The following is a 16,117-nucleotide window of genomic DNA, read 5'->3' on the forward strand; positions in this document are numbered from 1 at the left end:
TTTTGTTTTGTTTTTGATAAGTTTTTGCATTACCTTGCGCCCCACCCCCCCCAAATACAAGCTTGGACAGACTCAAGGCAGCAAATACTTCTTCCTCAGTTTAAGATTTGACAATTTAAGAGGAAAAAGCTCATTCATCATCTTTGCCTTTTAGAGACCATAAATTATTGGCTCATATACCATGTGGCTTGGATTCTAGGAAAAGTTAGTATAAACAAACCCGAGTTACAATGCGTGGAGTAAGAGAGTGAGTCATAAACAAAACATAGACATATGCTCTCATATAAATAAGGGCCTGGATCATCAGCTTCCCAAAGTCTGCTTCCCATTAATTACACAACAAAATGAACTTTCCATATGTAAAGCCCAAATCACTTAACTCTGGCAACACACATGAGACAAAGACCAGGACTGTGGCTATTTAGGCGCGAACAAACCTGGATTTCAAAATAAGGACAGTCATCTCAGAATACCGGCAGGTATTAGAGGGCAAGAAAACTCCCCGGAGGCGTGTTTTTGAGCACTGAAACTACACCTAGCCACCCAGGAACGCTGCGTGAGGCTGGCCGGCATCCCCCGCTGAATCGGAAGGTACTGTGAGGCTCACTCTCTTTTGTTCTGAGCTCCGTCATCTTTATGGGGCAAGCCCTGGGTCCAGGCCACACAGGGTGTTCAGGCATTGCTGGGATCAATGAACAGTTGAAATTCCCTCCATTAGTACCTCCTCTCTGCCTTTTGAAACTGCTCATTGGTAGCAGAAATGTGTGTTTCCTCGTTATTGCATGAAGGCTGTCTGGTCTCCCTTAGTTATCAAGGACACATGGAACAATTGCTGGGGAAAAGGACAGAACAGGTGGAAACCCCGAGAGGGGGCAGGCGGCCGAGTTCCCTCCTTGTGCTCCTTTCAAAAGCAGACCTCGTAAAAACAAACTAACAGAATGAGTTACAAAGGACATTTAAGTAACAGATGTCACATTTTAGGAGTCCGGGGTGGGGGGTGGGGCGGGGAGAACAAGACTTTCATTCTGTGCTGGGTTTCGGATCATGCATTTACTCGACATTTACTTGGGTAACATCTACTTTGTATCACACCATAGACCGTCCGGGTGAGACTATCGCAGGTAGCATTTCTGCTGTCTCATGGGACTAAGGGAAAAGGGAAGAAACGGTCATTTTTGAAGCACTCCCCCCAGCCCCCAAACCGTGGGCTGCAGTATTTCACATTTCCTCATTTAATTGTGATCACAACCGCATGAGGACATTACTACCTCTGTTGTACAGATATGAGAACGGGGACCTTGGAGGTTCAATGGTTTCCCCAAGGGCGCCCATCTTAGAAATGATGGACTCAGGATTCAAACAAGAGCTTCCCTATTTGAAAGCCGGTTTCGTACCATATGTCCTCAAGGAAGCCAAGACAACGGGCAGCTAGAGCAGAGTAAGAAAGCCTGGGTTTCCCTCTTGCTTTTCTACTACTGACTGCATCAGAGTGCCATATTTCTCCCAATTTTACAATCTCAAAGGCCTCCACCAAACTCTGAGTTCCACAGTTAAATAACACAAGATGTCACTACAGGCTACTCGTGCTACTTCTGCTCCATGAGGCGTCCCTGGGCATTGTTGTGATCCTGCTACTCTGTCCAGTCCAAATGCCTTTGATGGCTCCCTATAGGGGGCCAGGCTGACCAGGATAATGAGTGAAGTTGGTCAGGACCCTGAAGGAAGATGGGGGCGGGGGGAAGATGGGGAATGAGAAACAAAGGAGCAGATGGCCCATTTAATGGGGGTGGATGTTATTCTGTATCAGTCAATTGATGCCAGTTAGGAACGTGAGCCTAAAGTCACGAGGTAGTCTGAGTTTCAAAAAGCCAAAACTCTTGATGATTAGATAAGTCTTCTGATGTTGACAAATTAGTTTTTTTTTTAAGAATGTATAACCCCCTGTAGGTCAATCAAAGCACAACTGCAGAGAGCTACTGCCTCATGGTGCCTGGATTGCCATCACTGCCTTTCACAAGGGTCACTGGGCCACATTTTCAAATTGTAGGTACTCCATATTCTGATGCCAAACCTCTCTTTCGGCCTCACTGGCCATCGTCTCCACATACACTCCCATTTCAGAGATGCTGTCAGTCTGCCCCTTCTGTTTGTCTGATTATTGAATTCAATCCATCCCCAGAAAGCTCTCAGCTCTTCTCTTCTTGGGTCATTTTACCGTGACCCCCATGCTCCCTAGTACCATTTGGTTGGAAATTCATAACTTATCAGTTGCTCAATGATATCTCTGTTAGCATCTGAGATTGTTTTTCAACTTATTCACTTGTTAATATTATTTGGTCATCTCATGTTTTGGACTCAAGCCTTTCCAAATAGCATGAAAGTTCCCCAGGGCAGGGGCTGATCTTATCATTGAAGGTATCAGCGTGGCAGGTACTTAAAAATTATTTGACAATTTGTAACAAAGCCTTATAGAAGTTCCAGGAAGATGAACTGGATACCCTCACGGGTAGTGGGGAGCTTTGACTGTGCTCCAAGATAGGAGTGTTTGGAGCAGGGAGTGAGTATAAAACTTCCAAAGATTGTTAATGGATGTTCTGATCTGAGTCATAACATGATTAAATTACGATTTAACATGATTAAATCATGACATGGCATGACTTCATTCTTGACACGAGAGGGGCCATGACACAGTGATATATTGTTTTGAACATGTGATTGGTGTTTTCATCTGCTGTTTCTTTCTCACCACTGCCTGAAAGGCAGAAATGGCTTCTCCCATTTCAGTGATGGGGAAACTGAGACTCAGAAGTGTCAAGAAGACGCAGTGATTTACCTAAAGGGATGATTAAGTCCTACAGGGCTGTTCAATAACCCTGGCCCATGAATTCCAAATCCACTTTCCACTATATATCCGTGTGGCGGCCAGAAAGAGTCCAGATTTCCCAATTCCCCCACAGGTAAGATGTACCTCGGTTCATCTCTCTGGGCTCAATTTCCTCATCTCTGTCCCCCATGAAGGGGCTGGCAGAGGGCGCTTCGAGGCTGGTCTAACCTGGTCTTATCTTTTGGACTCCAGTTTGAGCAACAAGACAAGGAGATGCCCCGGGGCGGATGCAGTGGGATTATTCCAGTGGCTTCCAGAGGGCCAGTGCTGTCTGTCTGTCTGTCATGTCTGTCTCATAATCCTTACTCTGCTTTCCCTCACTGCCTCCTTTCTCCTCCCCACCCCCCTCTCTGTCCCCACCCTGCTGTAGACTGACTATAGCCTGCCTGGACCACTAAAGATCATTCTTAATGACAGTCATTACACAGTTCTTCCATGTTGCCCGAGGCCATTTCCACAGCAATGAGCGGGACAGACCTCGCCTCCTTCCTCAACAGCTGAGCACAGTACGCCAACTTCCCTGGAACCAAGAAGTTTTTCAAAAACTCTCCATTAATTACAGGAAACCCAAAGCACGGTCCCCCCCCCCCCCCCCCGCTTCTCATGAACACAGTCGCCTTCAGTGGCCACTAAATTATCTCGCCACCATTAAACCAACAATCTAATTAGACCCGCGGACACGGAAAGAGCCAGTGAATGAGGCAGGCGCACTGCTTTCATCTCAAAACTGATCATAAAATATTTGTGCCCTTTCGTTCCTGGCCACATAAAATCTCCCCCTCGAAGAGTTTCTTTTCATTCTCTCCGATTTATAAAGAGGAGCTTGAATATTTGATATAAAATGAGTATCTTAATAGAAATCGCTTCACGTATGGGAGGTTTTCTTGCCCGCATTTCGCCGAGCGTGGAGCCCTCATTACAATGATCGCACCTGACTCCCCCTGCGATCGGCGCCTCACAGCCAAACCTCCCACTGGGCTTCAATGGAGGTGGGAATGATACCATCACCGGGAAGAAGATAAAATGTATTATTATCATTACTCTATTTTTAAGAGGGTCTGACTGTGGCAAGAGGTGGCTGGGAGCATAATCTGTACGAAGCATTCGGAGAAGATAAATTGAGTTAAATTCCTCACAGACACAGCACTTTCAAACCGGTTATTACACCTTCTGTCTTTCCTAAAATCTCAACTCCAGAGGAAAAAAAAAAAAAAGTTAAATCAAGTCCAGACATGTTTATTGAGTATTTACTAGGCACCCAGCACCGTGCACGGTTCCTGACACCCAAATATGATTACAGGTTGCTTCACAGCCTGGCTTAGTTTCATCCCATATAACACAAGGTTCTGGGAATTTATGAGAGACTCGATACTCATCAAAGGGGACAAAACCGAAATAGGAAATATGATTGCTGCTCTTGGGAAACCAATGCTCTGGTTACAATGCGAGGCTCTTATATATAAAATAATTAAATTACAGCCTAGCTTCCCATGAGCGGCTCATCCCCCAAATACCATAGATGAGCTGCGTGAGGGGAGATGCAGGCACAGACTCCCCCTTCTCTTCTCTGAAGAAACACAGACTCTTATACGGCACAGACTGTGCCTTATAGGCTGACTCTTTAACTTGAATATAATCTTCCCCTGAGAATATCCTGTTGGACTAGCCAATGGCTGGTCTCTCATTACTGCACACAAGATCCAACCAGCCCCAGAGGTCCCTTTCAGGTAGTTGTTTCTGCTGAGCATTCTTTGGATGGTTTGCTGTTTCTGGTACTGATATGGAAAATAAAGGCAAATCATTGCCTCTCAACTCTAATGAACTTAAGGCTAAAGTGTGTGTTTTCATGAACCAGATGCTTTTACGCAGCAAACAGCTGTCCCGTTCATTTTGTCTAATATTCACCGATTATCTATTGTTTGCCCACCTCAGTGCCAGGTACTGGGATTTTAAAGTTGAATAAGATCTGACAACAGGGGAGGGGACAGTCCCGTGTGGGACAGAGGCATGAGCACAGATACCATATTCAGTATAGAGATCAGTCATCAAAGGGCTTATTAGAGGGAGCCCTGGAGGATAGAGAATGTGGCACCCAACCTGGCCACAGGGTGGTTCTCCAAGTAGCTAGGAGGGAAGGCTTCTTAGATTGAAGGCACCCTGCCGAGTCTTGAAGGATGACCATGAATTAGCCCTCTACGTGGCTTGAAGGGTGGGTGAGGGAGAGAGGAACGTTCCGGCGCGGAATGCAGATGATGGCAATAGTGACAGCCAACACAGCAGCGGCTTCAACAGCATTCATTTGCTAACCTCTTGCTATGCGCCAGGCACTCTGCTAAGATTTTCACAAAGACTATCTCATTTATTCCTCACCATGATGCTCTACCTGAGGTAGTATGCTTCCCCCCATTTTACAGATGTGAGCCCTGAGGACCGAGATCTGCCAGCTGCTAAGTGCAGCATGGAGATCTCAGTATAGACGATCTGAGGCAAGAACACGTGCATTCGAGTAGAGCAGGGGAGCCGGTGTGTGGGGTGAAGGAACATGGGATGAACCTTAGAAACGAGGCCAATGCAAGGATGCATGTCCTTTCAGATTCCTAAAGTCATCGTTTTACAGGGCTGCCCCACGATTAATTAGCTAGGGAAATGCAACTTTGTTGGATTTGCTACCCAGTACTGATTACGGGCCCAGACTGCCACGTAATACGTTAACTTTAACATTTTTGCTCCCAAAATATGCAAATGATTTCTGACTGGTAGAAGAGATAAGCCTGGAGCTTATGGTTTTATTGCCCATTAGGACATTAACTGAGAAATCTCATTTGATGTTCTTTCCCCATTGCTTACATTCCTATAATGTCCTGTCCCTCTAATTCTTCTTTGGATCAGTTTTCTCACCAAGTTGGTTTCCTTGTTCAAGAGGTGAATGAATACTTGGCAAGAGTTTTTAGTTGTTTTTGTTTTTTGTGGTGTTTTTTTGTGTTTGGCGATGGTTAGCATTTCTAGGGAGATGTGGCTGGAGCAGAAGCCAGGGCTACATTCTGGAGTGTTTGGTGCTTCTCTGGGATGTTTATAGCTGTGGCCATGGGGACAGCTCAGCTGCTCTAGGATGTCCATATGAAATTAGAAAGGAGCTTATTTCCTCCTTTGGGGCAAAAATAAAAGAATTTTCAGAGGCTTTTCAGAAGACCTTTGCTGTGATGGGATCTTCAGGGAAACACAGAAGCTTCTAACCCTACTGGGTCTTTTCAGGGCCCAAAGCCAAGGGTGGGGGGCTTTTCTATAAGTCCCACATTTGGGAGAGCTCTCTAGGCAAAAGTCATTCTGTGCTGCTTCCACATGGGTTTATATGCAGCACTTTTCAGGCAACTTGAATAACTCATTTTTAAAATAAAGCTTTAGGGGCGCCTGGGTGGTTCAGTTGGTTAGGCGTCTGCCTTCAGCTCAGGTCATGACCCAGAGTCCTAGGATCAAGCCCTGCATCAGGCTTCCTGCTCAGCAGACAGTCTGCCTCTCCCCCTGCCCCTCACCCTGCTTGTGCTCTCTCTCCCTCCCCCCCTCTCAAATAAATAAAATCGTTAAAAATAAAATAAAGCTTTATTTTCCCTAGGTATTTTCTGAAAGTTTTCTACTGTATATTTTAAGTGATTAATCTGGCCTTGCAGGAATTTATTTTATAATCTTCAATTTGTATACTCATAGCCCTTGGATGTTCCAAATCCCAGTAACCTGTGCATTTATTTGCCCTATTTCGGACTTTTGGCTGAAGTGATAACACTGTTTTGGTTGGGAGTATCGACGATGATCCCACACAGGCACAAAGCAAATATAATTTTACAATTCTTATTGCAAAAGAATTCATTGCTTTTTGCACCTGAATATAATTTCATTATTCTGGGCCCCTTTCGATGGATGGCAGTTGGTTAATCGAAAAATCAGGCATGCTAGAATCTGGGGGCCAGAAGACATTTTCATGATTATTTTACTCCAGCTACTAGAGTACTGGATTTCCTTCTAATTCCATTAGAATTAAGAATGTATTCTTTTACTTGTGAAGGTAATTTTTCAAGCTTAAGGTTTTGCATCTTGATTACACGTATATGCCGCGGACAGTTTGGTTAATTATTAAATGATTTGCCAGACCATTTTCTGCCTTCAGAAGCAACATGTCTAAGCCTTTAATATAATACACTTGTGAAATACATTTATTTTTTTTGTCTTTTATTTTGTCCTTTGCTATCTTAATTATTATCATTTTTTAAAGTTATTATTTACATCCCAGTCAGTTAACATACAGTGTAATAGGAGTTTCAGGTGTACCGTTGAACGATTCAATACCTCCTACAACACCCAGGGCTCATCACGGCAGGTGCTCTTCTTCCTTCCCCTCCCCTACTTGAGCCACCCTTCCAGCCAATATTTCCACTTCCTCATAGGCTCTGGTAGTTTGAAACAAGGTCGGTCATACAGTTTCAGAGAATAAAACACCTGTACGAGACAGACAGAAACCACGAACAGTGTCCACCTGCCTCCCGCCGGTCTCTCCCCCGGGCCACACCTTGAGCTGCTGAGATCGGAACAGTGACAGCAACCCTGACACAGGTCTTTTTTTCCGCTCGGAGATTTAAGATGAAAGGATAGTGGGTGTGTGTGTGTCTGTGTGTTCCAGCTAGACTTTCAGGTGCAGGACTGTGGAGATTTTTGTTTTCTTGGTGTTTTACTGAGTTGCTACAGTATTTTTCATCTATTTACTAATGTAGTCTCATCAGAAACACAAAGGTGGGGCGACGTTTCAGTTGTGAAATCACCAACTCTCTCCATGCGGCATGACCTCCAAGTCATACGTAGTTCAGTATGCAGGAGTGCAGAAAAACTACGCGGACTTATTTGGGTATGGATTATCTGATATGGTTATTAAATCGCGAGAGAAGTTACTTCAAATTATGCATCACTTTGAACAAACTGTATTGAAGCCTTTACTGCATTAACCCTAATTACTCACAGGGATGATGCAGTGCTCCCTCGAATCCGACCCTGCACGGGGCCCGGGGACCGTGGCTGATCAATAGCTATTGAGCAGTTTGATCACGAAGGCTGACCTGCTTGAGCTCCGGTGGCAGCCACGGCCATCTCTCCCTCCCAGCTGCTCATAAACTGACATGTTCTCCGTCTGACCTCCCTTTCCTGCCCCTCGTCTTCTGCCTCTTCCTCCAAATCAATAACCTTATAATCAGCATGCTTCCCAGACTCTGAGCAGCTAAAAAATTGCCTAAAACAACACACACACACACACACACACACACACACACACACACACACACCGTCCATCCCCCCAAAACACACTTGAGCTAGAAAAGACATGTTTTTAAACCTCTGACCTACATCCATTTCTCCCATGTTCTGTTTATAAAATGAAGTGGGAATTTTTTTTTAAACATATTTCACCTATTCGAAAACATACTGTTTAAAAACAAATAATAAAGTATTTTTTAAAAGATTTTTAAAAAATTTTAAAAGTAAATAATATTAAAAAATACTGTTTAATTATTTGGCAAGTATTTACCAACAGCCTACCGCTTGTCTGTCAAATGTTTTCCATTTGATTGTTAACTTCCAAGATGGAGTGTGTTTTTCTCTGACGTCTGTCTCCATGTCTAAGGCTCTGTCTACAAGCGCACAGCTGCTGTGCTGTCTCACCATGATTCATTTCTCTCAGTGATTACTTACTGAGCATCTACTACGTGTCAGGGGCCCTACTAGATACGTAAGTATTCATTACTTTAAAAAAGAAAAGAATTTCTAATTAATTGAATTCCTTTAGTATATATTTTATATCTCAAGACATGATTTCTTAAATTAATTTTGCTTTAGAAGACACTAAGTTTTCCTCTCTTTTCCTTTCTTTGCTCTTGTCTGGGTCTTCAAAACCACTCTGCAAAATTGATGACCTACTGGAAACAGGCCAGAAAGACTTCTAAATTACCTTGCTTATAGCGGAAGAGTAAAAAGGGACCCTAAAGAAAACAAAAATGAAGTGAATTGTCTCAACAGAAATATACAGGACTAATGCACAAGCAAACAACTGAGTGAAATCAGACCAAGATACCATTTATTAACTTTCTAATGTGTGCTTGCCTGTGGTTAATGTGGCAAATGATGAGTTTCACTCACTATTCCCTAAAAGAAGTAGGAGTCCATAATTAGGGAGAAAGAAATCTGCCTTTGCTCATGTTGGGCCTAAGACAGAAGGGAGAATCCACTGGAAATCAGGCAGTAAATCAAGAAGTTTGGGTTCCAATCCAATTGCGTGACCTTGGGCAGCTCTCCGAATCCTGGGAGCAATCATGTGTGCATGGTGTGTGAAACGGGGCGTTGGCCACGAGCCCAGGCTGTGTGACCCTAACTCTCTCAGGTCTGTGGGAAGCCATTTATCTGTGGGGAGCAGAATCTTGGGAAGGTCTGGCCTCTAGCACCTGGGGAGTTCTCTGGCTTGCTTTCTCCCCAAAGTTCTGCTTAGCAGCCTGAGACCCGGAAACAGACTAAATCTGTGAAATTCTCCTGAGGGTCTCATTTTAAGCACAGCCAAAAATCAACAGCCCATTCCTAAATCCTGAAACAGGAGAGCTTTGGCTCAGCTCTGATGACCAGAGAGGCAGGTTTAAAAGTTTAATACCCACCTGTTTCTATGCCTGTTTGGCGTATTTGTAAACGACTGAACGCAGAGAGAGGAGGTGAGCCCGTGGACACATGGGGTCCCAAGAACCCATTCTCTTACTCTGAATGGAAAGAGCTGAGTTTGAGGGGAGGGAAATGGGGGACCCCCTGTCTTTTGCCCCTGGGAGATATCTGGGCTTGGCAAGTGAAGGCAGAAATATACAGGCTAATTTCCAAATCCATAAAGGGAGGTCTCCAGAGCGTAACCAACAAGGTTGCATAAGGAATTATCAGGTGGATAGTGCCGACTGCAAACCCGATCCTTCCCTCCAGACAAGTGATCGCTTTGCACAGTTCCAGGCTTGGCCCCAGCTCCCACATCCAGGACTATGTCCACATCGCTCCCTCTGCCTGCACGCTCTCCGCCAAAGATGTTCCCATTCGTCAAGTCTCAGGACAGCTTCTTCCCCATGCACCTATGACCTTGACGCCGACCTCTTCCCATTCTCACTGCAGGCATCATTTACCTGGCATTTCCACCAAGAACCTTCACTTCCTACCTAGCATGAGAATGATGGGGAGACTCACGATCCCATCTGAGAGACCATCCCATTCCTCCTGGGCAAGAGTTTCCAAATGGCTGGGGAGAACGGCATTTCCAAGAGATGTTAAGAGCTACTGCCAGAAAAATGGGTTCTGTGGTCAGCTAAGATTGTAAAATTCTGTGTCTGTCCTTCCTGGAGCACCAAGTGCACCACACTGTCCTTGAAAGGCTCTGGAAAGCCCTATGTAAAAGGAAGCTACATAAAGCAGCATTCCCGACACACACTTCACTATGAAAGTATCTTTTATCACCAGACATCTACTAATATTTTGCAGAACTCAATTTGGGAAATGTCACCCTGAATATTTCCTTCTGTTATTTCAATAGGGCACATTCTCTGATTACCAGCAATTTCCATGAAGGAAGTAGGAATGAAGATAAGTTGAGTTCTTCGCTCAAAGCAACCTGCTCACTGAGAAGATGCATTTAGAGAGAGCATCAATGAGTCTCTTCCTGGGCTTCTAATCATAAGAGGCATTTCTAAATACTACAATATTTATGCTGAACATTGTAATGCTGAAGAGTTAGCAGTGCATTAATTCCACAGTATGCTCTCATTCTGTATGCCATGAAGATGGCAAGAACCTAACTCATGGATTCTACCTCTGGGGGATGTACCATTTCACTGTGAGGGGGGCAGAAGTGAAGAGAACACAGCTCTGTAGTCTCTGAGGAGGTAGCAAACACATGGTAGAGACACCGGGTGCTGTGTGCATTCAGGGGAGGCTGCGCTTTCAAGGTCTGTGGGATGTAGATGGCACTGAGGAAGGCTGTCCTCAAAGAATGGTGTTAAGCCAAATTGAAGGCTGCCTTCTTGGCAAGAGGGACAAACGTGGCAAAGTGGGGGTTGGTGCAGGCACTGGTGGGAGATTACGTGGGGAGCAGACGAAGGATGTTTCTAAGGAGTTTCTATTTTATCAGCTGCCAGTGAGGAGTCTGGTGGGTATTAAGGAGCTCATGACATTGTGGGGTAGAATGAGCCAAGGCCTCAGAGAAACTCTGATGACTGTCTCCCACCCCCGGGGAGCAAGGGAACTCATCAAACGCCATGGCCGAGAGCATGGGTCCTGGACCTATGCTGGCATCCTGACCATCCACAGGTTCCTGGGGCCAGTTTCTTGACTCCTGGCTTCCTCTTCTGAACTCAGGGCATAGGTATTTACCTCACAGACTTCTTTTATGAGTCCTGTGAACTAACACAGATAAGGTCCTGGATGCAGAGATTAATAATTACTAAGGCTTGCTAAAAAGCCATTAATACTGTTATTCAGTTGCTACTCACGGGCCTTTGCCCCCAGGTCCTGAGCGGATCTCGTCCTCTCCTCCCTCTTGAAAACCCAGTGCGGAACCATGCTCGGCGTCTGTGGGAGGTTGGCCAAGCAGAGAACCTATATTCCACAGCACGTTCCCCGTGGGCCTTCTCGCGCCCACCTTCTTGGGGCTGAACCCAAAGCCTCGGGGCAGTGTTCACCTGCATCAGATGTGGCCGCAGAGGCAGCGAGGAGCGATAACACTGGGCTCGGGGGGATTGCCACACTGTCAACTGCCGCTGGCTTCTTCCTGGTCATCATGGTGGACGCGGAGCCCTCGCTCTTACTGTGCGGTGCCGTCTGGTCCACTTTTAGGTGGGGACTTGGCATCCCTACAAAAGAAGAATCCCGAAGCCTGTAGTTACTTGAAAGGAACAGGAAAACAGACAACAGAAAACCTGAAAGTGAGCTGAGAACATCGTTATTTCACCTCCTTCTGGTCACAACAGGAATGAAATGGTAGAATATTTAAAGAAAAAAAAATCAGCAGCACGACGGGTTTTGGTTTTGCGGCTGACATCCATGGAGACAACATTCCAGTTTAGCTGTGTGGAAGCAGGGGCATGGCCCAGGGAGGCAGGAGAGACCAGCAGCTACCCTTTGTCTTCTACGGAGCAAGAAGCCCATCGTCACAGAGGCTGTGTTGTGCGCAGCATGAAGGGGAGAAGGGAACCCCACCCCAGCTTCTTATCTCACCTGGCTGGGGACACAAGACTAAAGGAGAAGGAAACATCGGGTGACACATAAGGGCGGGCTTGGGTGTTCTTCATCCATTCACATGCTAGGTGCCTGGAGAGGGCTAAGGATTTTGGGATTAGTGTGGGAACGGAGGGAAGGCTTCCCAGAGCTTATGCTGAAGCGGCAAGGAAGAGGGAAATGCCTTCTCAGTGCCAAGAAGAGCACACAATAAGTTCTGGGTGGGGGATGAAGATGATCCAGTCTGCTGGAGCAGAAGACGCAGGATGGGGGCTGGTGCATCCCTGTGGCCATGGCCGTGGCCGAGTGAAAGTAGATTTGGGGGCTTTTCAGCCTCTGGTCCTAATAAGCATCAAAGGTCTTATCTTTGTGATGCTGAAAAGCGCCTCTTGCAAAGTGCCTCTGGAAGGGCCTGGGAATTTACTATGTAACAAATTACAGAGCTATTTTGGAAACTTGCTTCCTCCTTTGGAATCCAGACTCTCTTTATTTTTTAGCTGCGAGATCATAAGGAAGTTACCCTCCCCAAGCTTCGAGATTCCTTAGCTGTACACATGGGGTGGAACAGTATAAGCTCACAGGGGTGGTTGGAAGGACTCCGGAGGTAATTAACGTAAAGTGCTTAGAGCAGTGCCTAGCACACAGTCCACGACAAGCGTTTCCTGCTACTATTACTCTTACTAGCTTATTATTCCTGCAGCCTGCTACTTCCTCAGGGCAAGAGAAAACAGCTGGCAAAGGCTCTGTTCTCTTTCCTGACCTGAGCAAGGATTTTTGGGTCCCATCTGCATCCCCAGCTGCAGGAATGTGGCTCTCCAACTCGTCCAAGCCTAAGTCCAGAGGCTGGGGGTGTCCGAATCGATGTTAGATGGCCATCCATGCAGAATTTCTTCATTTCTAGGCTACCCGCCACTGACTGCAACAACAAATGGGGCTTTATCCCAATCGCTCTCGACCCTTGTTTTTCCAGCCCGGCCACCGTGGGTGATTCAGTCCTCTGCCCGAGTAATGTTATGTTGTCACCACGGTGAAAGCACCTCAGGGAAGCCAGTGACAGCCCCGTGAAGTGTGTAGTGAAGATACCAGTTTCTTAATTTTACCAATGAGGAAACCACAGTTCTGAGAGGTTCAGAGATAACTAACTAAACTCACACAGCCCTAAAGTCAGGGCTAGGAATCTGCAAGTAGCCAGATGCTAAATCCAGGACCCAGGGGTCAGGCTGGCCCCGCTGGTTGTCCTCTAACACCTGTCCACTGCCCTGGTCTGCCCACAGCATCATTTATATCGAGGGCGCACAGGCCCTAGCCCCACATCTGGACAAAGCACCTGTAAGCATCTAAGGAAGGAAGTCATGTTGACGATTTCATTGACTTACTACTACCTTCCTACGCTCCATTCCACCCTCTGAAACTCCCCCTCCCGTTCTGTGAATAACAATGTAAATGCCCTTCGTTAGGTTTTATGTTTCAAAGCATTTTGACAGTAGAGGTAGACAGACATCAAATTCCGTGACAGAAAGATTGCAAGGCATGACCATCAGGATGCCAGGAAGGGCAGCAAACGTGGACAGGATACCCATTTGTGAAATACGCAGGGGTGTCAGGGACGGGCTGGGCACACGCATAATCCATGTAACACACATCCAGAGCCACCCGCGAGGAGATCTATCGCAACAGTTAACGGTGGTTATTCTCAGGAAGGAGAGCACGCAGGAAAGTTTGTAAGAAAGAGCGAGTTTTTACCTTTATTCCCTAGCCTTCTTTAGATAATAGTTTTAAAGCCACAAATATATTAAACTTTGTTTCCTTTGAGAAAATAAATTGGACTTTGGGGGGAAAAAATCTACAAGTCTACTAGAGGACAGGCTTTGGAGAGGAGTGCTTTGCTTAAACAACCGACTGCTAAGACTCCAAACTGGGGACAGCAGCCCCGGGTCTGAGGGACGTCCCCCAGCTCAGTCCTCGCTGCCACCACGGTCACACTCCCATTAGACGGAGACTGCTGTGCCTTCCACAGCACACCTCTGGAAGTCCAAGCCGTCCCAGAGTTCTGCTGGATAATGGCTCCTCTGGAAAAAACCCCTGCTATGTCATCTTTGTACCCGTGGACACAGGTTGGGTAGGTCATTCTTTGTGTAAATGAAGGCAGGCTCAGGGAACAGGCCGCAAACAGGATTAGCAGGAGGATATTTAACTCTCACTTGGGAACAAACTGATTTCAAGTCATTTTCGTTGTACCCATTTTCATGCAAATGTTCGCGATCCAAATTAGTCTCAGTCCACATCATTTCATTAAAGTTCATTCGATCATACCTCTATTGGGCATACTTTGCTACTCAAGTGTTTGTGTTAAAAGTAATAAAATGACACTTAAAAACTCTATAATTCAAATCGTCACTATTTAAGCTGTCTTGAAAACCCTCGATAATTTAGGATTTTCTAGATTATGGTACTGTTTGTTCGTTGCCATCCAATGAATTTGAAAAGCAATTAGGAAAAAAGAAAAAAAAAAAAAAGGAGCCCTGATGTTTTCTCAGACATTTTGGGGTTTTGAAAGGATTATGGAAACAATCCCAGAAATAGCATACATGAGCAAGTATATTAGATAAGCTTTCAACAAAGACTAATCTAACAGCATTTGGAATCCCCAAAGTCTGCCCGAGGGGCGAGGGCTCAGGCTGCTGGGATGGGTGACCCCCCCAAGGAGCGAGCACTGGGCATGCTGGCCACTGGGAGTCTTTGTCTCTGTTCCTTCCAGGAGGCAGCTGATATTCCCCGAAGAGGGGCCCAAATGACTGGGCAGGCGTGAAACAGCTCAGAACCAAGTTCTCGGGGATGTGGGATGACGGCAGAGGGCTGGGACATTTGGAACCTTTCTTCTCAGCACGGGCCCAGCTTCCCTCTCCCCGCGGGATGGAGCTGGACGTCCACCAGCAAGAACCCCGGATATCGCGTTGTGCTGACTTGGACCATTGAGATGTGTTACCTCAACTAACGCAGGGACCTGAATAAAGGTGAGCACAGCTTTGATGCGGGAAGGGGTCACTTCTCAACCTCTGACAGCAGACTGTGTGGAGAACACACGTGGTGCCTGCGTTCGGAATGTCCGTGAACCCCAGCTCAGGGTAGACTGTACTAGAGGCTGGCGTATGTGGAGGCCAGGACGTTTTTAAAGGAGGAAATAACAATGCTAATAACTACGTGGATCCAACATCTGTTCATGATTAAAAGACAGAGCCAAGAGGAAATATTGTTTAAAAGTTAAACCTATAGGAAAACATTCTGCTAATAACCTGTTGACCTCTATTGATAGATTTTTTAAAAAGTCTTTGAGACTGTGCTGTAGTGTATCGAGGGACAGTCACTCATTTTCAAAGGTAATTTCTCATAGACCACTTATCCCCTCAAACCTCTACCTGCACACCGTGTTTGCATTAGGGACTTGATTTATGGATTCCCACTCCTCCGATGCAGAAGCTGACTTCCTGTTGCCTTGGTTACTTGGAGCTTAGTTCAAGGTTAAAGTACTCCGAAGTCAGAATCGGTGGGGGCGCGGCATCCAGCGGCCCCGTTATTGACTGCCCCAGGATGCGAAAAGGTCAGAGACCAAAGCACTGTTTACTGCCTTAAGGGTGAGTCAATAGCTTCAATATTTTGATTCTGTTTCTTCCAAAGTAGTAGTTGCTGTTCAATTACCTCTTCCCCGGGTTGTTCAAGGTCACAGGGGTCATGGAGGAAAAGCAGGGTCTGTGGCGGCTGACTTTCCCAGGATCCCTTTAATGAGCTCTGTGACCTTGGATAATAAAAACCAGCCTCACCTTAGAGTAATTTGTATGTTGCTCTAGGTTTACAAACCTACTTTATCTCATTTTCTTTATGGGGAAAACAAACAAACATCTTTGTAGGATGAGTACTGCATATTCACTCCCCTTTTCTAGATCAGAAAAAAAGGAGGTTTAGAGAGGTCCT

The 16,117-nt window shown here is 45.9% G+C and overlaps 1 protein-coding gene across 3 annotated transcripts in view; it reads right to left on the minus strand.

Annotated features, from left to right (window-relative positions):
* SETBP1 (SET binding protein 1) overlaps window positions 1–16,117 on the minus strand; it is a 363,307-nt gene that overhangs the window by 16,764 nt on the left and 330,426 nt on the right. For all 3 annotated transcript variants that reach the window (XM_059139956.1, XM_059139957.1, XM_059139958.1), the window contains one exon: window positions 11,614–11,784. In XM_059139956.1, the coding sequence (XP_058995939.1) occupies window positions 11,614–11,784 (171 nt within the window). The remainder of the gene's footprint in view (window positions 1–11,613; window positions 11,785–16,117) is intronic.

The sequence above is a fragment of the Mustela lutreola genome, chromosome 11 (assembly GCF_030435805.1).
Source record: "Mustela lutreola isolate mMusLut2 chromosome 11, mMusLut2.pri, whole genome shotgun sequence".
In the NCBI taxonomy this organism is placed as follows: domain Eukaryota; kingdom Metazoa; phylum Chordata; class Mammalia; order Carnivora; family Mustelidae; genus Mustela; species Mustela lutreola.